This window comes from Populus trichocarpa, chromosome 13 (genome assembly GCF_000002775.5).
Source record: "Populus trichocarpa isolate Nisqually-1 chromosome 13, P.trichocarpa_v4.1, whole genome shotgun sequence".
NCBI lineage: Eukaryota > Viridiplantae > Streptophyta > Magnoliopsida > Malpighiales > Salicaceae > Populus > Populus trichocarpa.
The window spans coordinates 520,250-545,498 of NC_037297.2; the positions used below are offsets into that span (position 1 = coordinate 520,250).

Consider the following 25,249-nt stretch of genomic DNA (forward strand, 5'->3'; position numbering starts at 1 on the left):
ATCCCAAATATAGAGAGAGAACTATATATGGGAGAGGGAGGAGAGGGTCAACTCCATCTTTCCTTATTATGGCCACAAAAACTTTCAGTATTGGTGTTTATGGATTCATTATAATGAGTATTTAAAGAGATTAAATTTCAAAAATATAAATAGAAATTTTAATTTTATTGGGTTTTTTTAATTTTTTTGATTGATTAAAATGTATTTTTATATTAAAAATAAATTTTAAAAAAACTCTGGGATTATTTTCTATAAGTGAAAAATGGTGAAACAATTGGGTTTTGAGGGCCAAAACTAGCAACACAAGTTTTTTTTGCGACTCGCTAGTCATTGGAGTAATTTACAGTAGACATGTGCCATCTTATGGCAAAGGGCATGTCATTTGCAATTTTTTTTTTAATTAGAAATACCTTCGGATGTGTTTGGAAAAGCTATGGCTTTTAGTTGTCATTGTTGAAAAGTTATAAGTTATAACTTTTGAAAATAACACATGGAAGTGGCTGTGATATTAGCTTTTTAAAGTATTATCAAACACTTAAAAGTTATAATCACAGTCACGATCAAATTGGCCTAATATATTTTATTTTTAATATTTTTTTAGTATAGTAGGTTAATGGTAAAATTAAAAGAAGAAATGGGAGGAAATGAAAAGAAAAAAAGAATCTTGAGCAGTTTATATAAACTGTAAAGCTATATTGTTCTAGTATAGTAGGTTAATGAGAGTAGGTCACGTTTTTATCTTTGATCCAGACTTCCAGTTCAATAAAGAGCTCATAAAGGACTCTCCAGGGTCTTTCGGGACTTGGGCTCTGAGAGAGTTTTCTGGTCATAAAAAAACAGCATGATGAGCGGTTGATGGATTGATGAAATCTTGGTTCATTGTTTGCCATTTTTGTATAAAACTATTGAAACCAATTAAGGTTCTCTTCTCTTGATGACAAGTGCGACCAACAAGCATCAATGGCTTCCAACCTTCGATGGTGGGCAAATTCATGCTCATTACTTGATCATAATTAGTTTTTGATGGCCCAGCACCACCAGCAAATTGCATGTGACAACACTAACTTACCTCCTCCTTAGCTTGAGAGGCCTTAACTTTGGAGACAGTGCTGGCTGTGAAAAGTGAAGACATTTGTGTAGAGAATATGATATAATAATGGGAGTCAAATGGAGGGGTCAGTAGTTGCTTTGTTGGAATCTTATATGGCAGTTAAGTGTGCCGTTCTGTGGAGGTTCTTGTACCAGTCAACTGCGCACCACCTCCACGCTGGGGCTTTCATATTCCTTGGAAACACCTCCCCCGCGCACTTTGTTGATCTCAATGCTAGTTTTATTCCTGTAGTTTTATTAGTTACTGTTTCGAAATGAAGAAGTTTAAGAACAACATGAATGAGAAAAAAAAAAAAAAAAAACTTTTTGTTTTGTATGTTATATCTAATCTGAGATTGAAGACTTGGCTTGATTTTTTTATAAATCTTAATCTAAAATAATACTATCTTAATTTATATTTAAAATCCTAAAATGATATTGATTTAATGCAAGGATCGATGCAGCCAATGACTCGTCAGGGTAAACAATGACTGTTGAAGATAACATGAATCTGCAATAATTCCTGTCATTCTTTTACTCGACAATGGTGAAAAACATCAGACACCTCTCTCCCTCGATTAGATAGATGTCTTTCGTAGCTTTTCACTTGCAAAGACCATCTCTTTTTTACCTTTCAAGAAAGTGAGGAGAGGAAGAGGTCTGATTTCAAGTTACAAAGCTCAGGGCTAGCTAGGGCATACATGCACGAGAGTCAAGACATGTCCAAGACAAAGAAAGGGGTCAGTCACTCACTCACACAGTCACACTTACCACCAAATCCAAAACTGAAGCTCTCCCGTGTTTATCGCTTGTATTCTACGCCTTCCTCTCCTTTCTTTATTGCTACAACTTCACTGCCTGCTGTCATTTGTCAACTCAGTGTACATTAATTACTTGTGCTTTTGTGCCTCCTTCACCTGCAGGTCCTTCTCACCATAGGCGAGCGTGATCATGTAAAGATTTCTTCGGGATATAATAGGTGATGAAGCTCATTCATCCCTGTTTGTGATTAATATAAAAACCTTACTCTGGATCATTTTAAATCATGGTTATAGTTTCAGCTCGGGCTAGCTAGCTCGCTCGCTCGCTTTGTAATTCTTGTCACCTGTAGTTTCAGTGTTTATCTTTGAAATGACCGAAGAGTTTACCTGCTTATACTCAATGATCCAAAGGGTCTTTCTCCGGTCCAAGAAAAACCTGATCAGCATTTTAAAAAAAAAATAATACTGTTTTAATTTTTTTAATTAAATATTTTTTTAAATAATATCATTTCAGTTTTTTTAAAAAAAATATCTAAAACAACAATATATTATTCAACGGAAGAAATAAATTTAAATCAACCTATCAATTTACGAGTTGATCTATCCTACTCGTAATCAAAGTCTTTCACATCATTAAATCTTATAGCTATGGTATAAATTGTTAGACCCATGGTATGGTATGAATTAAAATCCTATAATCTTTAACATGTTATTAATTTTTTAATAAATAAAAGAATATGAGTTAAAATCATATAATCTTTATTTTTAATTATATTTCTAATACAAGACAATAATAAGATCTTATAGAGTTTTTATTTAAAATTTTAAATTAAAATGACTCTCTGAAGATCTCATCATCGAATGATCAAGCTTCCCATGAAATTTGCCCCACCAATAGCGAAACATGGGCGCTCCAATTATTGTGCGAAAAATTAGAACATGACACGAATAATTAATTACTGAAATTGCAGAGGAAAAAAAATGGAATTCACTAATTACAGTGAAGTAAACTATTATTACAGTGTCGAGACAAGTTTATTAATAAACTATTTTATGTCAATTATCTTATCATTATTTACATATTGAAAGGTGAACATAATTAGAAAACAAAGCTGTCAATCCTAAGTAGCATCATCTTTGATATATATATATATATATATATATATATAAAAACGAAAGAGGGAAGGATAGCTTTAATTATTGGATAAAATAAAGTAGACAACCATGACCTATGAATTACACATCAATGGTTTCTTATCATACTTTAAATAATAGTAATCAATACATGACCATCACCATGATTTAATTTTGAGTCTTTGATAATTTTATATCAACGTGCAAGTACTACGGGAACTTTGAGTATAATTTTTTTAAAATTAGAAAGTTTATTTAAAAAAATATTGGTGAAAAAAGATTATTTGATAAGAAATTAGTAAAATAGCACAACCTATACAATTCACGATTGTAAAACACAACATTCAAGATTCTCACTATTTAAAATCGTGATATTTTAAAAATATATAAAATGAATTATATGTTAAATAACCATATCAACCTAAAAACTTAAGTTGTTATGTGAGGTCTCATGATATGATTTATATTATTCTCTAACATACCCCCTTAAGTAAAAGCCCTTTAGACTTGAAATTTACACAGGCCCACTTTACTTTGTACTTAATTTTTATCAAATAAATGGAGATGATGAAATTCAAACTCCTGACCGCTTGGTCATCAAGGCTCTGATACAATGTCAAAGAATCATCCCAACCTAAAAGTTTAAGCTGTTAAGTGAGGTCTCAGGATATAATTTATATTATTATCTAACATTATACAGAAGAAGAGAAGAGATAAAAAAAAAACAAATAAACCTTAAAAACACATCAGAATTCTGATAACAATATTACTAATATTATTAAAAAATTCTCAACAAAAACAAATCCAACAACACTAATATATATATATATATATATATATATATAATAACTCAATTATTCTACAATTATCGTCTACAATAATCGTCCAATGGTATACTTTCCTTTACAACAAGGGTGGTCAACTCAAATTACTGTTGGTAATCTTTCAGATTTACTTCACAGTGATGAACAGTAAAATGTTAATGGAGACACTATATACAAATAAGTACGGGGGGATTTCAACATGTTTCTTTGCTTCTTTTACATGTTACTGTCACAACTATATATAAATGTATTAAATCAATTTGGTATTCATCCTTTACACCACTTAATATGTTGATGTCTTGGTACTATATGATAAAATACACCTTATACTATTATTCTATTCTATGATCTAAATACTATTTGATTACCGCATCAAAATAAATAAAAAAGATTGAGAGAATAACGGAAAAAAACATGTTTTTTCTGTATTTTATGTTTCAAAAATACAAGATTTTATATTATTTTATGTATTTTTCATGATGTTTTTAAATAAATAAACATAATTCAAACTAAATCGTGGACTAAATAGCTAGAACCTTAAAAACCAAAAAAAAAGAAAAAGGAATCGCAGCAATAATATTTCACCCTGGTGAAGTGCATGGCTTCCATGTGCATGACCTAATAGACTTGTCATGTCATTATTATGAAGCACAAGTTCCATGGTATATATCCTCCCCTACAGAGGTATGTGAAGCTTATTCCTCCTACTAAAATTGCTGGAAAACCTTAAATTAATCCACAACTCATTATCTATTTTATGACCTAATTGTTTTTCTTCTGAACCTAATTGAGAATCAAACTGAAATCTCCTTAAAATAAATCTCAGGGCCCGTTTGTCAACATGAACACTAACAATTTAAGACATGATTGTCAGGTTTCTCACTAGAGGGTAAACTGCATGATTTGTTTTTCCCTTCATCTCTCGAAAACCTCCAAATCTACCGAGAGAAACAACGCCATTCTCATTTCCCAACAATAAAAAAGAATTTGCACAACACAAAGCCCCCACACTTCTCCCAAAGATCCTCGAGAGTAGACATTTCTTGATGCACATCAAGAACCCACCTTGAAAATTGGATGATTGAGAGAGAGAGAGTGTGTGAAAACTTCACATCCATCAATCCCAATATCATACTCACAAAGAAAGAAAAACCCATGTGAGTTTATCACAGAGAAAAGAAAAGCTCCCTTATCTCTCTATCCCTACCCTATTCTTGTTATAATTGTTTTTTAAGTGTTTTTTATTTAAAAATATATTAAAATATATATTTTTTTATTTTTTTAAATTTATTTTTAACATTACCATATCAAAACAATAAAAAAACACTAAAATAATTCATTTAAAACAAAAATAATTCAAATTTTACCAAAAAAAAATAATTAAAACTCAATCACAAACTCCACTTGTCCTCAAGCCTCCCATCATTTCCCCAACCCAATGCCCCCACACCCCCATCATTTTAGCTAAACAAGTGTGAAAAGAAAAGGGAAAAAGAAAATAATAATAATTTAATTATTATTTAAAAAAAAAACACGCCGATCAAAACTCATGTTTCCATCATTGTTTAAAAATTTGGAATGACCAGTGAATGACACGGTCAAGGCACCGTAATTAAACCATTGATTTCTCTTGAATTTTTCAATTAAAATAATATTATTTAGTTTTTTTTTTTTATCAACGTAGTCGACCTTCTTGACCTGCAGGCCTTCTCTCGAATCAACTATGGTTTCCACGATTACACATCATTTATTGATGTAATATTATGCTATATTAGATATATTCTCTACAGCCTGATATCAAATGGGTGTTTGGGAGTGTGGTAGTGGTTGCTTTTCAAATAGCTTTTCGTGCCGAAATACATGCCAATGATGTTTTTTTATTTTTTAAAAATCATTTTTGATATCAGCACATCAAAACGATCCAAAAGGTACAAACCGCACTCAATTTTAGCAAAAAAAAAAAAAAAAAATTTAAAATTCACCGAAAAGCAGGTTGAACAGCAGAGCCAAACGCTACTATATATACCAACAACAAAGCAGTAATATTTTTCATATGAGGAGAAGTGGTAGAATATTCATGTGGAAAAAAAGAGAGCTCCTTTCACCACTACCTTCTATCGATGTTGGTTGACACAGTGATTGAGACTTGAAAGCGCCCATCTTTTCATGTCTATTGACAATGATAGTTGATATACCACTTCGCTTGTTCATGTCCACTTTTGACCCTCTCTATTTTTCTCTCTTCAACTTTCTTGATCATTACCAGGCCCAGTGTTGAACTAGAAATTAATAAAGTCATTCAGCTCAGGAGAAGAAAGAGGGGAGAAGGCTACCAATGGGCTCTCTGGGAGGTGAAACTGCGAAGAAGAAAGCAATGTGGCTCTATCCTAAGGTTTTAGGATTTAACCCTTCTGAAAGATGGGGTCATTCTGCTTGCTACTCTCATGGGATTGTTTATGTCTTTGGTGTACGTATAATTTCCTTCAACTACATGAACTATAACTCTTTTTTTGCCCTGAAAAACTATCCTTTGTATTGCCTAGATATACTTGATGAAGCAGTTTTCGTCAGTTATACTTTGATTTTGCTGCTATCCTTTGCCTTTCATTTCTGTTGATTCATGTCCCATAATGCAGAGAACAAGTTCTTTCTGCTTTCTGTTCAGCTATATATATACATATATATTCTTTGTGTTCTTCTATGAAGTATATTTGGCAACGAAGACATCAACTTTTTCCAAGTAGTTTAGTTCTTTCCTATTTCTCGTTCTTTCTAGATACAGAAATAATTATAAGAAGAATAAAAGAATTTGTTCGGATTATTTTCTATTTTCACTTTATTTATAATAGAAACAAGTTCATGAAACTTAGTTTGCCTTTGAGTAAAGCTTTTCTCTACAGTGAGATCGATGAGTGCTGAAGAGTAATATAAATAACATAGCTGTAATGATCAAGCCGTCAAGAGTAGCCTTACGTACTTAACACTTAAGTTTTCGGGTTGAGATTCACAATCAGTTTCATTAATATTTATTTCGTGTATTATTTATGTGTTGTGCTTTTTGAAAGTAATATCTGATTGCTTGGTGAACTGCAAATAAATTTATTTATGCTAATTACTAAATCTTTTATGTTTGTTTTTATCATTCCAGGGATGTTGCGGGGGTCTGGATTTCAGTGATGTTCTCATGCTAAATCTAGATACAATGCTTTGGAACACAATGGCAACTACAGGTCAAGGGCCTGGTCCAAGAGACAGCCACAGTGCTGTTCTTGTGGGCCGACAAATGATCGTGTTTGGGGGCACGAATGGCTCTAAGAAGGTGAATGATCTTCATGTATTGGACCTTGGGACCAAGGAGTGGATGAGCCCTGAATGCAAAGGGAATCCTCCTTCGCCTCGCGAAAGTCACACTGCAACACTGATTGGTGATGACAAAATCATGATATTTGGCGGAAGTGGAGAAGGTGAAGCAAATTATTTAAACGATTTGCATGTTTTGGACCTCAAGTCCATGAGATGGACTTCTCCGGAGGTGAAAGGAAGTATTCCTGCTGCTAGGGATAGTCACAGTGCTGTTGCAATTGGCAGTAAGCTTTTTGTATACGGTGGTGATCGCGGTGATAGGTTTCATGGTGATGTGGATGTTCTGGATACAGATACAATGACTTGGACAAAGGTATTAGCTTCACCTTACTCTATTTTACGGCTATGGTTTCACAATTCCAAAGAGTTTTTGAAGAAAAACTTGTGTAAATGTAGTGAGATGATTCTGATTTTTCTAACAGCTTGCTGTTCAAGGATCTGCGCCAGGCGTTAGAGCAGGCCATACTGCTGTGAATATTGGGACAAAGGCAAGTCATGCCACCTGTTTTTGCTGAAAGTCTTTGGTTCTTCGTGAAGAGAGTTAATGTGCTTTTCATGGTCTGCAGGTTTATGTCATTGGAGGTGTTGGGGACAAGCATTACTACAATGATGTCTGGGTACTTGATGTGAGTGCCTGTTCATGGACTAAGCTTGATATATCTGGGCAGCAACCTCAAGGGAGGTTTTCTCACACTGCGGTTGTTACGGACTTAAATATTGCCATCTATGGAGGGTAACTGAAAGTTTCGGTTTCGTGTCTGTGGCTTTTGTTATCAACAATACACCATCCCATATAATTTTCACATGTATCTTAATTTTATTTCTCGGTTTTTTTCTGTGTTTGTGTGTGTGCAGGTGCAGAGAGGATGAGCGTCCTCTCAACCAGCTGTTGGTGTTGCAACTTGAAGCAGAACATCCCAATGGTCGATACAACATTTCCATGTGCAAGATCTTTGGAAACCATTGGAATCAAGAAAAGAGAAGATTTCTCCGAGGAGCTGCGAACAATTCGGTAATGAATCTAATTACTCTCAAAATGCAAACACTTAACCTCCTGTTAAATATGACTGTTCAAGTTGGGAGGATTATTAATATATGCTGTGAAGCAGACAATGTTTCCGGGGAACAATGAAATAGTCGGAAAGGGCTCTCAAGAATCAGAAGAATCAAAACAACCTTTTCAGTTCAGTTCAGGTAGTCTTCATAACAAAATCCTTGTCCCGAGCAGCACAGCTCAAGACTTCCCACGTCAATAACTCGAATATTTCCTTTCAGATACTCTGCATCCTACGAAGAAAAGAACTACAAATCTTAAGGCATGGGAGATTGATTCAGAACAAGAAGAGCATTCTCTTTCTCTTTCTCAACATTCATCCCCATCACAATCTGATCAAGAACAGTTCCCAGTTCATAGATCAGTTGATTCCCTCACATCCTGCCAAGGACTTAATTTTTTTAGGCAGTTAAACAAAATTCCGAGAAATTGCCGGGCTGATGATGTTGCGAGTAACCAGAAACAACCTATAACTATAGTCGAAAGAACCCCGTACAGTCTTCAAATTTCAAGAGAGAATAAGAGAGCAGAACAGTATGTTCATGCTGGGCTTGGCAGGCAAGGAACACCATTCCCACCAATGGAACATAGACCCGTGGAGGCAGGGTCAATTCAAAACCTGGTAAAATCACAATGTCAATACTCTGCATCGATCTGTGCCAAGCATCCTCTAAAAATCTTGCTTCTCTGTTAGTTTTTCTTTCTGTTCTGCTAATACATGCTTTTCACGCCCATCTCTTACTTTGTAGGTTGGTGCTGAGGTCCGAGGAAAAGTTGACGGAGCCTTCGACTCAGGCCTTCTAATGACTGCAACTGTCAATGGAAAGATTTTTAGAGGGGTCTTGTTTGCACCTGTAAGCTCTCACTGCATACCTTATTTTGCACTATATTCAACTATTTTTCGGATTCTTATTGAAACGCGATTTCATCTATCAGGCACCCTGTGTAGCTCCAGGAAGGGCCATTCTAGCTCAAAATCATGCATCTCAAGGAACGCAAATCCACACTGTCCAGCAGTTTCCAAACTCAAATCATATAGATTCCTTAAAGCCCTCTCATCATCCAACAACATTCCCCAAGCCAGAATCTGGTCAGAGTTTTCGACAAACTCAAATGACAAGAACATATCCGGTAATTAGAGCTGCTCCATCATTAGGCAAAGAACCAAAGCCAAGGAGTGATCTTCAAGGTGTGATTCTAACACTAGGAGGACCTGCAAGTGGTCATGTTGGACAAGTTTAAAGTTCAAAATGCGCGGTAGTTAATATCCCTAGCCTTGTATATCTAAAGTAATTTTCATTTTCCCTTTTTCATGATGGTTCTAAAAATCCAGGCTTCAAGATCTGGGCAATTCAGCTTGTCTGAAGTCGGTCTTTTGTGCAAACCATCAGCTTGATTGTAAGTTTAAAGTTGTATTAAGAGCTTAAGTCACACGTTTTGAATCTTGATCCTGGTCTACTGAGTGTTAACTAATGAGTGAACGAAATCTGAAAACGTTGGAAGCTTGTACATATCTAACTTATTGTTGATATCTTCGTAATGTGTGGCAGAAGCTGCACAGCATCGCAAAAGGTTGAACTTGATAGTTGATACATGACACGAAGGCTAGCAAATGCATGGTGGTAGTGGCCTCCTCCTACCTACAAGGAAGTCATGGTGATCCTATATAGGATCATCATGACTTCCTTCCTAGGGGGTACAAGGAGGCCACTACGAATAGTTATCAGAGACTGAGCATGTGATCTGATCTGACCTTACTCGAGATTTGAACTGTGGTTGGTTGAGTCGATTGTGAAGATAATTTATTTTGGATAAAATATTTTTTAAAAAATATATATTACATAAATATCCTGGAAGTACAATGACGACAAGCTTTTCGAATTAGAGTTGAAAAGCAATGCAAAAATAAGTACTTTAAAAGAAAAGGAAAAATAAAAGGAACAAAAATAAATTGCATAAATATTTGAATGAGTGAGCCATTTGTCTACGTGATTTGTTGCATTTTATCAAAATGTTTATTTTTACATTTGAAATTATAATTAAAAATATATTTAACTTGAAAGAAATATTGAATTAATATTTTTTTTAATTTTGATAAACTAATATTAAAAATTAAGAATATTATTTAAATATATATTTAAATAAAAAATACTTTCAATAATAAAAACTACACTTACAGTATACTAAAACAAATATTTTTTATACTGTTTTTAGCTTGAGACATGAATTTTATCGCGACTAGACAAACGGGCCCTAGCCTGACTGACATGGTTCCCATCAGACAGCTTGGAAATGTTAAAGAGAGCACCCGCGCATCTCGCGCGATACTGTCTTCAAAACCCAGAGAGAGAGAGAGAGAGAGAGAGAGGGGGGTAAAAGGAGTCACTGTCAACCGTCTGATCGGTCCCCACGTCATGATGTGTGTGTTTGATTGATGATTTAGGAGATTTTTCTATTGTCACTGCCTGTCTTCTCACACTTGTCATTTCAGAAATCACCTCTCTTCTCACCCTGTGTGCGTCATCCAAGAAAATAAAAAACCTGGTAAACTGCATTTTCGCCTTTATATATTCATCAGTATTTTTTTCCATCCTTATAGACTAAAGATATTTCAATATCGTCCCTGACCCTTAAATGCCTGACAGAATTCTCAACGAAAAACCCACTTTTCCCATCAGTATTTTGCCTCTCCCTTTTTTTCATAGTTTTTCGAACGCTAGGCTGATATTAAAAGAATCACTCTGTACAGGTTAAAAGTGCGAGAAAAAAACCGAAAAACTGATTAAATTAAAAAAATTAGAAAAAAATAACTAAAAGAACCGGAAAAAAAAATCGATTAAACTGATTAAAATTTAAAAAAAATCAGCCGGTCCGATTCGGTTTCGGTTTTATAAGCAAAAAACCTAAAAAACCGAACCGAACCCAAACCGGAAAAAAAACCGAGCCAAACCGGAAAAACCAGAAAAAACCGAGAAAACCAAGCCAAAACATAAAAAACCGAACCAAACCGGTCTAAACCGGTTTTTGTCCTAAAAACCGAACCGAAACCGGTTGGTTTGAACCGGTTTCGGTTCGGTTTAAAAAAATCGGTTTGGTTAGTTTTTTTTTATAAAAACTTAACCGAATCGAAAATGAATATTATAAAATGATAGAAGTAGAAATATAGTTATTTTTTAATTTCTCAATTAGGGACTTCCATTAGAATATTTAACAAAAAAATAAGGAAATAAATATTCAAAAAGTTGTATTAAAAATACAGGAGACATACTTGTATTAAATAAGTGTATAATACAAATTTAAACAGTTTAAGGGTATTATGATCTTTTGAAAGTATTTAAAAATATTATAGTCAATGAAGCTTGTGATTTTATATTTTAAACAAAAAATTAAAATGATTAAATAATGACTTTATATTTGAAACACACACACCCTTAACCAACGTACCGATCTTTTAAAATTAAAATAATATAAATTATATTAATAAAGTATTCATTAAATATCTAAAAAAATTATTCTCAAATTATATCTTAGTGATCTATACTTGTTAGAAAATATTATACTGATGAAGGCGGATCCGATATAAACAAATAGTACCATGCCTTTATAAATCCACACGGGCCATAAAGTTCATTTGACTCGTATTTCATAAACAATAAAAATTACTTGCACTCCGCCAGCAGCTTATGTAGTGGTCGGCCGTCGCTCCCTCAGCTTCCTCGTTTTGATTTGAAAAAAATATTACAGTAAGTGTGTTTGATATTGCAATAATTGTTGTGGTTGTGATTTGAAAAAATATATTTTATAAAAATTATTTTTAGTTGAGGTTGGTTTGGAAAAATATATGTTTGATTAAAACTATGGTTGAAATTAAGGTTGAACAAAAAGTAGTTTAATGTGTTTGGTTAAGAATGCTTTTGAAATTGAGGTTATAAAATAATTTAACAAAATATATATTAATATTTATGGTTTTTATTTTAAATATTGTAGATTTAACTATTACTGTTACATCATGAAATAAATCATACTTTATATAAAAAAATAATTTATTGTTTAATTAAACTATCTACAATTCCATCACGTATGAAATACATCCGACAATGACTACAGTTTCCTTGGTTTCTTAAGCACGCAACAACATTAGGTAAAATATAATCAGGAACAAAATCAGACTGCGATCAAATTCTGCAAATGTTATGTCATCAATAAAACACAATTAAAAATAAAAAATAAAATTTTTTTTTTACTAGGTCGGACCTGGTTCAATGCATTTAGCTTTGCACCGGACTCGGTCCGGCCGAAACAGTGGAGCATGTCTCCACTGTTCACTTACTCTCCACACTGAAAGCAACATTGAGCTGCTTTTAGTGAGCCTGCATTTTTAACGCAGGAATTACTGGGGCCCATGCACGTGGATTAAGTTTTAAGCTATTACTAAACATTTGTTTTCCGTGGTTGGCTTCAAACGCAGAAGCACTCACGGAAACAAAGGTTGATAAAAAGTGTTGTGTGTTCTTGGAATCATTTGATGCCAAAAAAACTTGTTGCATGATTGATATTGTATGTTATTTTTTATTTAGAAATATATTAAAATATATTTTTTTATTTTTAATATCAAAATGTTAAAAACAAAAAAAAACAAACAAAAAATATTAATTTTATGTTTTTTCAAAATAAATACACTTTTAAAACGCACTTAAATACATGTAGAAATATAATACCAGACAAACACCTAGTTTCAATTGATAATTAACAAATAACTAAAGCAAAATGAGGTTTTATTGTAGCCCCTCTTATATATTTATTGTTCACTGCTATAGTGTAATGATTATTTTGTCATTCCTGTAAAAAATTACATGCCTTTAAACCAAGGTTATTTTGGTATTTTTAATGAGGTGCATTAGTTATTACTGATTTATTTAGAGATATTTGTGTCTATTCAATATTATGTGAACAATAAAATAACCAAAATATTGCAAAAAGACAAAAAAAATTACTAGTCAATGAGAAGAAAAACATGGTCTCAATAAAAAAAAAAAAACTCATTTTCAACATATTTTGACCCAAAACATTGGAAAACACCTTGATAAAATCTATCAATAACTTCAAACAACCCATAAACACAACTTGAAATAAAAATATTATTGCGGCCAGGCCTACCTTCTTAGGCAATGAGAAGAAAAAAATAACTAGGTAAAACTCCCATAACTGAATGGAACTTATTGATACCAATAACAACTATTTTTATGATCAGAATTGTCGTAAACGACATCTTTCTCTCTATACTGAAACCCGACGAGCTCCTCTCTCTCATATAAAAAAAGACTAAAAAATGAGAGAAATAAAGTTTGGTACCAAATCGAATTTCTTACGACTAAAAGGAGTGATTACCTACTAACAAAAAAGATGGGGGACTAAAATAAACATTCAAAGAGAAATTCAAAATTACCACCTATTTTTTCTGTTTTCTTCACTCTGGTCTAAAAAAAAAGAAAAAAAAGAAGCCATTGGGTGTTAATTTGTAGTAAAAAAAGTTCAATTGTGCAAAAAGATATTCAACGATTAAATTGAAGATTTTTTTTAAAATTGACTATTTCAATATGGACAGTGATATGTGAGTGAGAGAGAACGGTACACATTGCAAAATAAAAATATCTCATGACTTAGTTTTCTTATAATTGGAAAGGAGGGTGACAAGGGGATTACATTAAGAAATCAATTACAGAAAAGATAAAAATATTAAAAGTAAAGGGACCAGACTAAAAAGTAAAAAGGCCGCAGCTTAGCTTGGAATGGAGGGGAGAGTGATCCAAGATAAAGCACAAACACAGGACTTTGGCATGTTATACAAAGATGAGGATGTTAATGAATCTTACACCATGTTACTGTCTTTTGACATCACAACCATTCTCTTACCTCCTTAACCAAAACCCACCACCTCCTCCTTTCTCTGTCCAATTACGCACCTCCACCTGGCTAGTTATCCTACTCGTACTCTTAATCCACCAAAAATCCAATCTTTAACGACTTTAGTCGATACCCTCCTCTATCTTTCTTGTTGGTTGTTTTTAGAAGGCGATTCAAGGGTTTTCAGGCCTTTTGGCCGCGACCCAGATAGGTAAATTGCTTGTTCTTGGTCTCTATTCGGTTGTTTTGGTGTTTTTTGAGGATTTGCAAAATGGGTTTCTTGATTCGTTTTATAAGTGTGTTTGCTTCAAAGATTCTGCCTTTTTTGTTTTATTTCTATGAATCTGAATTTGTGACTGTTTTGGTGGGTTGATATTGGATAGGATGAATCTGTAATAGATTTATAATGTTTTATTTGGCCTCGTTGAGCTTGTTTATACATTAAATTGGCATTTTTTTTTTATAAATTTGAATTTTCTTTTTGTGTCATTAAGTGTATTGCTTGGTGTATAGGTGCCTTTTCAATAATCTTGGAATATTTGTTCATAAATAAGCGCTTGATACTGTCTAATATGTGTTAATTGCTGTTATATAGTTATCTGTGTTAAATTTCTTTTCTGGTACAACCTTCAAACTATAAAAGAAATTAATTTGTAAACTTTTTTCAGTTTAGGTGACATATGCGTTGTAACCTGTAGTATTCACTTTCTCAATTATCAAATAGGTAGTTGCTGCTATACTGTAATGTTGCCAATTGAATTGTATGAAGTCAACGAGAATCTGTTCAGTGGTTAGTGTATCGATGCAGAAGGGATTGCTACTTGTTTTTTGTGCTGTGTTATTTGGGGCTTCATTTACAGTGTGGCATGAGTTGCTTAATGCCGTTTTGTGCTTAATCTGCCATCTGTGATGCAATTAAGAAACTTTGCCTTGAAAAGTTTGTGTTTTCTATGACTTATTTCAACTTTCTTTCTTTGGTAGATAAGAGCAGAACTAGGCTTCTGCTTTGTCCTGTTTATGGAGGGTTTTGGGTTTAGTGATTCAAACAGTGCTGTTAGGAAGAAGAGGAGTAATACATCCCGTCGTCCACGGAATGACTCACACACACCTTCCGATTACATTGATGTTTCATCCTTATCATCCACACCACCTTCAGAAACTGTAAGCAAAGTGTCAAGCGATGACAATAATGATTATGGTTCAATTTCGCGAAAGAAAAAAGTCAGTTTGATTCTATGCAGTACAAGAGCTTCTTCCACTAACCTTGCTGACTGTGAATCTTCCCAGAATATGATGAAGAATGAAGATGGAGGATTGGGAGAATCTGATGAAGCTTCCAACAATTGTTCTTTTCGAGGAAGTAACGAGCAGAGGCACAGTGGAGTTGATTCTAGGAGGTCCAGCGAAGGTGTCCTTGCCCCAGCTAATTGGAAAAGCACAACTAGCTCGGGGCATGTTGGAGGTTTTTCAGATGGAGTAGGAAATGAGAGTAAAGTGAAAGTGAAGCTTAAAGTTGGTGGTATCACACGAACTATTAATGCAAAGTCCGCATCTGATGGTGCATCTGCTGTTGGGTCGTCATCTTCAAAATCTTCTCGCTTCCCAGATCCCCGGCAGAAGTTAATTGAGGTACTTTTCATTCAAAATTTATTGAGTCTGGTATGGTGATGTCCGCATTAGGTTTTGACAGTCACGTCCACATAGACTGTCATATAGCGATCATTTAAATTCAGAATTTTGAGTTTGAGCATCCTTATATTCATAGATGCAAGATCTGTAAGGCTGTAATTATCTTCTTTTTAGTGGCAAACCCATTCACGCCAACTAGATAAAACAAAAACATGTTAAGAGCTTTTCATTTGTTACAAATTCCTTGTACTTTTCAGCTTTCAATTCATGTCTAGAAATCATTATTCATTGTTTTTCCTCCTTTTTTGACCCAGTTGACAATGTTTTGCTACAAGCCTACAACATTTTATGTCTGCTAATTATGTAAGCACTACTAGTTGCAGCTAACTCAATCTTTGTTGCAGGAGAATTTGGATGACAACCGTTCCTTTACTTCAGGTAAGGGAAGTGGTTTACGAGGAGTCCCGTGGAAGGATTTCTCCAGAAGTGGTCTAAATGTTAGGAAAACTGATGGTCTGAGAGGTGAGAATCTGTCTTCAAAGCAAACTGATCAGTACGAGCCAGTTCGTAAAAGTAAGCGGGTCCCTAAGAAACGGCTATTAGATGGAGTGCTTGATGATGGAGGTGAGGATGATGATGAGATTCGCTACCTTGAAAAAGTCAAGACTTTGAAGATCAGCACTGATTATGGTGCAGAGTTTGAAGATGAAGAGGGAGGAAGCAGGAAACAGCGGAAGATATCGAGAGTATTGAAGAGAAATGTTGATGGTCTATATGATGTAGATGCTGGAGATCATGGATCAACTAGATTTGGCAAGGAGGGTAAGAAATCTAAATCAGGGAGAGTATCTGAAGATACTGATTATGTGGAAGAGGAAGAATTGGGGTCAGATGGTGACCCTACATCTAAGAATAAGAAGCCAAGAAAAGAGTTAGCTGATCTATCAGTGGACTCCAAGAAGGAAATGACAGTCACGACACGTCAACGAGCACTTCAAACTGGCAAAGATGCCTCCTCTGGTTTTCCTAGTTTAATAGAGTTCCCAAATGGGTTACCTCCAGCTCCCCCTAAAAGTAACTAGTTGTTTTTGCTCCAGTGATCCCGTTATTGAACATTTGTGGAGTTTCCCAGACATTTAATTTCCTGATTGTTTTGATGACAGAGCAAAAAGAGAAACTCACTGAAGTGGAACAGCAGTTGAAGAGAGCTGAGGCTCTTCAAAGACGCAGGATGCAAGTTGAAAAGGCAAATAGGGAATCTGAGGTTTACCCTGTTACTTTTACTTGCACGTATATTTTTTTCTCTCTCATGGAAATCGCAAAGATGTTGGAGAGAATTGAAGATTAATATTGACTGAAAATCTTAGGCTGAAGCAATCAGAAAAATACTGGGCCAAGATTCCACTAGGAAGAAACGCGAAGATAAACTGAAGAAACGGCAAGAAGAAATGGCACAGGTAATATATAGAGAATATGTGAGCATTCTCTGCACATCATTTCACCCTTCAACTTGCCTACTTATGCTGTTCAGTTTTTATGTTAATGTTAACGTCGGGGCATTTTAATTCTGTTCAGGAGAAAGCAGCAAATGCTATGGTACTTTCATCAGACCATGTTAGGTGGGTCATGGGTCCGTCTGGAACAACTGTAACATTCCCCGATGAAATGGGCTTGCCTAGTATATTTGACTCCAAGCCTTGCAGGTTTGAGTTTCTCCCTTACAAAATGAAGGACCTAGGTTATGTTCCTAAACAGGGCTTCTTTTTAAATTTATTTTAGAAGAAACTGATTTTGCTCCTTGGGTGATTTCGTCATGAGGCACTGTGCACGTTCAGGCATAGTTCAGAAAGTTCCTTAAACTAGGATGCTCATCTACCCTGTGGACTCTGTATTCTATAGTAGCAGCTGCTTTAGATTGTGTTCCAGCACACCTTGTATTGCCTATTTCCCACATCTGCTATCTAGGCACATTGCTGTTTTTGCTGCTTCACACCTGATGATTTTGCTTTCATCTGGATTTCAGTTACCCTCCTCCCCGGGAGAAATGTGCTGCTCCATCTTGTACAAATCCATACAAGTACCGAGATTCGGAGTCAAAACTACCCCTTTGTAGTCTCCAATGCTACAAGGCAATTCATGAAAAGGTGCAACCTCTTACTGCCTGTTAAGATCAAGGTCCACCTGCACGAACCTATGAGTCCGGGTCTCCATGAACTTAGGAAGTACTAGCATTCCAGCTCCATTATCTGTAATCTCGAATAAGAGCTGGGGTGGAAGGCTTATGTAAAGCAATTATCGTCACCAAGCGGATGGGAGCATGGAGAAATTGCTTCTATAGTCACATATAATTGTTACATTTTAGAATTGTTCCTTTTAAAATATCATTTCATCTTGTAGATGGAAATGTGTTGTGGGTTTCAGAAGGAGGATTCAAATTGGATCCCTGTTATATCCATCGTCCTTTCATTCATAGCCTGGAGTTCCCACTACCCCTTCTAAGATAAGAGAAGATAAAGCAAGATGATTTTAGCATTCGTGGAATTGTTTGACGTATCTGGGAGAGCTCGTTCTTGTATATATACTGCTATAAAGAAAAAAACTTCATTGTGAACTTAAATGCTTATGGAAGTCTTTTCATTGTATTTGTTTATCATTAAACCACGCACCTGCTTCCTCCTGTTCGCCTGAGCTCTACCACTGCTAACAGCAAGCACCATCCCAAATCGGACCAAAAACAACCAGCAGCCACGAATTTAATTCCAAACCCACAAGTACTTCTGATAATAACGAAAGCTTAGAATTTCACTGAATCATCTCATATCCATTTTTCTTCAAATAATTTTGTCACGACGTAATTCCATCGAGGGGTCACATTAAAAAAAATCCAGAGTAGAGGGACCAAATTAAAAAAAATCTTAAGAGTACAAAGATGAATCATGCTTTGTCCATAATCAAGTTTAAAAAATTAAAAATTAAAATGATAAATTAGTAAAAAAATATATTACAATTAAAAGAAAATAAAAATAAAACACAAAAAATAAATTTATATGGATCATGATTAGGTGAGAAAATAAAAATCAAAATAAAAAAAAAGCTAGAAAAAATGAAAATTAAATGAGAAAGTCAACTTTTTGGTATAATAAATTTGTATTGAAGAAAAAAATTAAAAAAAATATTACCTTTTAAAGTTTGAGGTGAATATTTATTTAGTTTGTGAAAAAAGGAAAGAAATCAAGTTAATCTAAGTTTTTTTATTGATGCAAGTCATCTTTTATTTATTTATTTTTTAAAAATATTATTATTATTATCTTACTTTTTTAATTTTTAATTTATTTAAATTGATATAAGAATAAGAATATGAAATTTAAAATAAATTAATTTTTTTTCACTTAAATAACAAAAATAAAAATTAGTAAACTCAAATACAAAAAATAAAAAATTTCGCACGCCAAAAATATCATTAACTCAGCTCAAAAACACAAAAACCCCTCTGACTCGCATAAATCCTTCCTTCACAGCTCCTCCAGAAACCTCTACCTCCCTCTCCAACATCCATGGCTAGGGCTCCAGGCAAGCATGGACGTGATCAAGCTCTGGTACATTTCTTTCCTTTTTTGATTTTTTAAGTTCTGTTTGGTTACTAAGAAAGCTGTAATAACAAGAAAATGAAAGCTCAAGCTTTATAATCATTTCCCTTTTCAAAACTTCATGATCACTGTATTTTTCTCCTAAACTTCTTCTTTTATGCTCTCTATTAATAATCTTTGAAAATCAAGTCTTTGTGTGTGTGTTTTTTTAAAATGAAAGCTGGTGTGGAATAGGATTCTTGTCAATAAGGTTTTATTTATTTTTATGTATTTTTGGTGAAAACCCATTTTTGTTTCCAGGATTTCCAGGGGTTTTTGAATGATTTGCAGGATTGGGAACTTCTTAAGGACACTGATAAAAAGATGAAGAAGAAGTCACAAGCTTCTGATATGGTAAAGTTTCGATTTTTAATCAAGTTTTAGTACCTTTCAAGTCTTTTCAATGTAATTATAGGAATGAGAAATGGGTTGTTGAAAAAAATCATTTTTTATTATGAAAAGCTTGTAGCTTGTAAAAGAGACTTCAATCTTCTATTGCATGTTGCTCTTTTTTTTTAAGCTTACTGTTTTAGGTGGCTTAGGGATAGTGAGTCAAGCATGAATGTTTCTGGTTTATGTTTCCATTGTGTGTTGTAAGTGATTTATTTGTTTGCTAGTAGAGTGAATTTACATGGTGCAGTTAATCTGTTCTTGGTTTGTTTTAGTGGAAAAATTGAGAGGTGTTGTTGGGACTGCCAGATTTGGATAATCCAATGCTTAGTACTGAATTGTTCTTGTCTGAGTGGAAACTTGAATGGCAATTGTCAGAATTCTTGTGGGTTATGAGTGAGCTGTAGAGATGCTCAATTTAAAAGATCATTGATAAGTGCACTGGATGTTTCAATATGCTCTTATTCCAATATGAAAAGTCATGGCATACATGTGTTTTTGCATCCATGCATATGTTTAGAGCAATTATATGGGGTATAATAGTTTCTTAACCAGTTAACAATGCTTCCTGTACTCAGAAGATTGGTGAGGATGAAAGATCAACAGGGAAAACTTCTGCTGTTGATTTTTCAAGTAGTTCAGGAATGTATGATCATGCAAGGAACTTTGATGCAATCAATCGCCTATCAAATAGTTTTGCAATTGATGAGAGTACTGTTGATGCTACCACAGAGAAAGAATTGGTACGAATCATCCTGTGATAGTACTTCAAAAAGATTCACTAGTAATGGTTTGTGCTGCTAAGTTTGCAAATTCTTAATTTATAGGGAAATGAGTATTTTAAGCAGAAGAAGTATAAGGAAGCTATTGAGTGCTATTCAAGAAGCATAGCGTTGTCACCAACAGCAGTAGCCTATGCAAATCGAGCAATGGCATATCTCAAAATCAAAAGGCAAGTTTTTCCTGTCTGATAGTGTTAGATTTAAGAAGTGTAGGTATGCTTGTAGAGTTCTTGTTGCTTAATGTGATATACGTGCACAACTTTTGATTACCTGGCAGTGTTTGATCATCTTTGTTTTATCTTGTCATTTTATAGGTTGCTTTACTGCATGTGAAGATAATTTTCATGAATATGGCGAATTTTTTTACTTCGTTTTCTTTTTGCTCAGATTTCCAGAGGCTGAAGATGACTGTACCGAGGCTTTGAATCTAGATGATCGCTACATAAAAGCATACTCACGCAGAGCAACAACAAGAAAGGAATTGGGTAAACTTAAAGAATCCATCGAGGGTGTGTTGATTCAAACCTATATATTGGTCTCCTCTGATTATCTAGTGATTCTTTTCCTGATAGTTTTTGATGATGACTGTATGATTTAATGAACATGACTTACTACAGATTCTGAGTTTGCTTTGAAACTGGAACCTAATAACCAGGAAATCAAGAAACAGTATGCTGAGGTCAAATCTTTGTACGAGAAGGCAAGTGACTCTACCATATGTTGCTATTCTGGCTGTTACATTTCATTGTTGCAATTCTTTGTAACTGTCGCTTTTATTTTTCACAGGAAATTCTCCAGAAAGCATCTGAATCTCTCAGAAGCTCCTTACAAGGAGCACAAAAAGGAGGAAGGTCAGAAGCAAGTGTCAATGGACATGCAGTGCATCCAGTCTCAAATGTCACTCAAAGGACTGGGGCATCTGCTTCTCAAAAAGATAAAGCTAAGGTAAAAATAAGATATCTGCCCTCAAGTGCTGAGTAGCTGTATGCCCAATGCAAATGTAAAGTTTTTCTTCTATCTCCCATCTCCCACCCCTCCTCCTCCTTTAGCAACTTCAATAGATGTTGTAGACCTATGTTCATGTCTCAATATTTGCTTTTGTTACTTGGAAGAAAAGATAGCACTTGTTTCACGAGCATATTCAAAATGATTGGAAGTTTCTCATATTCGAGACTCTGCTATCTATGTTCAGGAAACGCGGATATTTTTTCATTTGAACTTCTAAATTCTGGTGGCAGGAGAATGATGGAGATGGTGTTGTGAAGAAATATGTCTACGTGGAAGAGATAAAGAACAAAAGCACAGGAGCTGGAAGCAGATCTGATGGTCAATTAGGCAATGATTCTCGTGCAAATGCTATTCCAAGTTCTAATGCGGAGAGTATCCAGGTGTAGCATCACATCCGTGCATGGCTATCATTCTGTTGTGCGTGTGTGTGTGTGTGTTTGAGAGGTTGGTTTGTGTTCTTTATATTTTTTTATTTAAATAAACGGGGAAAATGGTTGTTTTGGCTTTTTTTTCCAGCAGATGGGGAAAGGATGTCCATTCCACTTTAGGCATTAACAATCCCTTTCTATGGAATAGGATTACAAATCCTATTTTATTCTTGTGTTGTCACAAATCCCTAACTATTCCATTTCTCTTTCGTTCTTACCTTGAATTGGTTCATTAAGCTTTTGTTTTTGCTGGTGTTTCTATTAGTTGCAAATTCTTTCTCTATAAATCATGCAATATTAGGATGCATTTGGAACAACAATATTCATATTGTTGCAAATTATATGGATTCATGTGGGACTGATGAAAGTGAAATAACATTGTAGCATGGTCATAAGTATATGCATTTTTTGGCCTGAGAGTTGATTCAAGGGACAAAGCATGTATTGCCGTCTTTCTCCATTTGACCTGTGTGCTGTCACACATGCAATGGAGCCAGGGCTCTTACCAAATCCATTGATCGGTATCTTTCTGCAGATAGCCACTAAAAATGGGACGTTTCTTTTATGTGCCCATAAATTGGATTAAGATTAAAACATATCTGGCACTATTATTTGCAGATTTCAAATGCCACAGGAGAGGATTCTTTACTGGAAAGTTCTTTAATCCATCCTGCTATCTCTGAACTTCAGTTTTGGCTACTTGTTACCATTTTGCATGTGTAATTGTTGTTTCTGGTGATTAATATCTCATTTACTCTTTTGCAGAGAAATAACAGAACTGGAAGGCAGGAGCTGAAGGCCTCAGTTAAAGAACTCGCTTCTCAAGCGGCTTCTCGAGCCATGGCTGAAGCTGCAAAAAACATTACACCTCCAAACTCAGCTTATCAATTCGAGGTTTCTTGGCGAGGCTTTTCTGGTGATCGTGCACTCCAGGCTCACCTCTTGAAGGTTTTTGTTTTAGTTTAAACTGATTAGCTTTTCTTTTAGGATAAAGGACAAGGTCGGAAAATAAAACTTAACAAGCATGCAAAAAAATTGGCCTTTTCTCTGTGATGGTCAATTGAGATTGTCAAGCACAGGTACTGCAGGAGATGACTTTCTTTTTGGATAGTCTCTGGAAGCATAATGACTATATAAAAACAATAGATATGCTGCTGCTACTTCCCTTTGTTCAATTATATATTCAGGAGGTTTAGTCATAGCTTTAATAAATGAGTGGATGTGGTAAGCATTTGATCAGGGCACTAATATTTATATTAATGTTCCTTTTATGCTTCTTCCCCATCCTAAATGGTTCATCCATTTGACAACTCATTGTTTTCTTTCCTTGCATTACTAGGTAGTAACTCCAAGTGCATTGCCTCAGATATTTAAGAACGCATTGTCTGTTACTATTCTAATCGACATCATCAAGTGTGTGTCCTCATTTTTCATGTAAGTAGATTTCTTCTGCTGTTTATGTTTTGGGTGATTGGGCTGTGTTTGGATTACTTGAGTTGTGACTCTCTTCTTTTGCTTGTTCCTCTGGCAGCGATGACATGGATTTGGCTGTTAAATATCTAGAGAACTTGACCGAAGTCCCAAGATTTGACATTCTTATCATGTGTCTTCCATCTACAGATAAAGCTGGTATGTTTATGTAATGCACCTTTTCAGATTCTAGAATCCTTGAAGATGACATGTAATCGGTTAAGCCTTCTAATGTTTAATCATGTATGACTCAATTTGATGGCTTGTTTGAATTTGATCCGTGCACATGGTGCACAATAAATAATATGTATCAGCTCAAGCACCGGTCTTGCATGAACTATTTCACATGCACAATTCTCTTGTATTATAGTGAAGTACGTTTCAAACATGATTATTGCCATTAGTATTGATATGTGTGTGTGCTGACTTAATTACCATCTGAGCAGATCTTCTCAAGATGTGGGATGAAGTTTTCTGTAGTGAAGCAACGCCAATCAAATATGCTGAGATTCTCGACAAAATGCGATCCAGATACTGTCCTAAATGTTAACAGGCGTATAACATATTAAGTCTCTAGTATCTTATGTTGTTCATCCAATGCTATCTTTGTTGTAAGTAAATTTTTTTTTTTTGATGATCGAATTGTAAGTAATGAGAGTTCAATAGCTCCACCACTTTCTCTTAATGTACTTGGCGGGCATTTATCAAAAAATTTACTGAAATGTTGAGAAGTTCTTTTACATTCTTTTGCCATGGTCCTTTTCCAAGTCTGTCTTTGTTCATCTTTTTTGGGATATCATCAGGATGGTGCTTGAAACAGCGTGATGTATGACTAGGTGGACAGCAGCACAAATGCTATTGAAATGGTAATTAAGGGCAACACACCGAACATTATTGAAAATACACCTTGAATCAGGTTCCGAATCAGTATATTATTAAAGTTGACCGGCCGGCTAGGCAGGCGAGGTGTTGTTTGCTTTTGAGGGCCTTGCATTTTAGGTGGAATCAACACCAAATTTTGTTCGATGGAACCAAGATGATGTGGAAAGCATGCTTAGCTGGTTCACTGCTACCAACCATCACTTCCCTCTATTTGATCTGTGAATGATTTGAGTGATGACCAATTACACGATAACATAATTGTCATGATAACTCTCTCTTTTCAGTCTTTCATCTCCTCAAGTATTCCAGTGATTTCATGTCTACGTTTGTTAGAGCTTCTTGTGGAATCTATATATATATAAACCGAGACACTTGTTGGTGCTATTATCAACCAGGCGTAGATAAAAATTGAAGATAAGGTATTTAATCATGAAATCATAAAAAATTCAAACATTTAATTTATCTTTAGACCCGTTTGTTTACTGAAAAATAGTTTTTTTTCAAAAAGTGGATTCTGGAAAAGTGAATTATTTTTCGATGTTTGGCAGTATAATAAAAAATAAGTTAGAAAATATTTTCCAGTATTTGGTTATGTCATGAAAAATGAGTTCGAAAATAACGTATTAATGTTTTATTTTTTTTTCAAGTTTATTAAAATAATAAGGATCAAATCTTACAAATTAGAAAGTTGAATGAGAATGAAATTGAAAAAAAAATATAATTTCATAAATTATCTCAAATAAAATAAATAATAATAAAATAAAAAAGATCAAATCTAAAAAATAAAAAAAATTGAAAGATGAAAAAATTAAAATAATAATAATTAACATTTCATAAATTATTTCAAATAAAATAAGTAACAATCAAAAGAATGAGGACTAAATTTGATAAATAAAAAATTTCAA

The 25,249-nt window shown here is 34.4% G+C and overlaps 3 protein-coding genes across 7 annotated transcripts; all 3 read left to right on the top strand.

Annotated features, from left to right (window-relative positions):
- Positions 1–5,891: 5,891 nt before the first annotated feature.
- On the top strand, positions 5,892–9,671 carry LOC18104011 (acyl-CoA-binding domain-containing protein 4). Its single transcript, XM_024583305.2, has 9 exons — positions 5,892–6,275; positions 6,957–7,484; positions 7,594–7,659; positions 7,738–7,904; positions 8,027–8,183; positions 8,281–8,365; positions 8,447–8,847; positions 8,975–9,079; positions 9,162–9,671. The coding sequence occupies exons 1-9, from the start codon at positions 6,144–6,146 to the stop codon at positions 9,465–9,467; spliced, it is 1,947 nt and encodes a 648-aa protein (XP_024439073.1). The 5' UTR covers positions 5,892–6,143; the 3' UTR covers positions 9,468–9,671.
- A 4,405-nt stretch (positions 9,672–14,076) lies between these two features.
- On the top strand, positions 14,077–18,375 carry LOC7478896 (uncharacterized). Of its 2 annotated transcripts, XM_002318912.4 has the most exons (8): positions 14,082–14,340; positions 15,111–15,290; positions 15,417–15,758; positions 16,163–16,832; positions 16,922–17,022; positions 17,126–17,215; positions 17,334–17,461; positions 17,782–18,375. In XM_002318912.4, the coding sequence occupies exons 2-8, from the start codon at positions 15,147–15,149 to the stop codon at positions 17,924–17,926; spliced, it is 1,620 nt and encodes a 539-aa protein (XP_002318948.1). In that variant the 5' UTR covers positions 14,082–14,340; positions 15,111–15,146; the 3' UTR covers positions 17,927–18,375. The 2 variants fall into 2 exon arrangements, with proteins under 2 accessions (XP_024439408.1, XP_002318948.1); XM_024583640.2 differs by having other exon boundaries at positions 14,077–14,340; positions 15,111–15,758.
- Positions 18,376–19,197: 822 nt separating this feature from the next.
- On the top strand, positions 19,198–24,202 carry LOC18104012 (uncharacterized). Of its 4 annotated transcripts, none has more exons than XM_024583194.2 (12): positions 19,198–19,354; positions 19,646–19,738; positions 20,353–20,517; positions 20,602–20,726; positions 20,944–21,065; positions 21,174–21,256; positions 21,343–21,501; positions 21,795–21,944; positions 22,758–22,940; positions 23,332–23,426; positions 23,524–23,621; positions 23,909–24,202. In XM_024583194.2, the coding sequence occupies exons 1-12, from the start codon at positions 19,313–19,315 to the stop codon at positions 24,010–24,012; spliced, it is 1,419 nt and encodes a 472-aa protein (XP_024438962.2). In that variant the 5' UTR covers positions 19,198–19,312; the 3' UTR covers positions 24,013–24,202. The 4 variants fall into 4 exon arrangements, with proteins under 4 accessions (XP_024438962.2, XP_024438964.2, XP_006375724.3 ...); XM_024583196.2 differs by having other exon boundaries at positions 20,356–20,517; XM_006375662.3 differs by having other exon boundaries at positions 19,205–19,354; positions 19,676–19,738.
- The last annotated feature ends 1,047 nt before the right edge of the window (positions 24,203–25,249 follow it).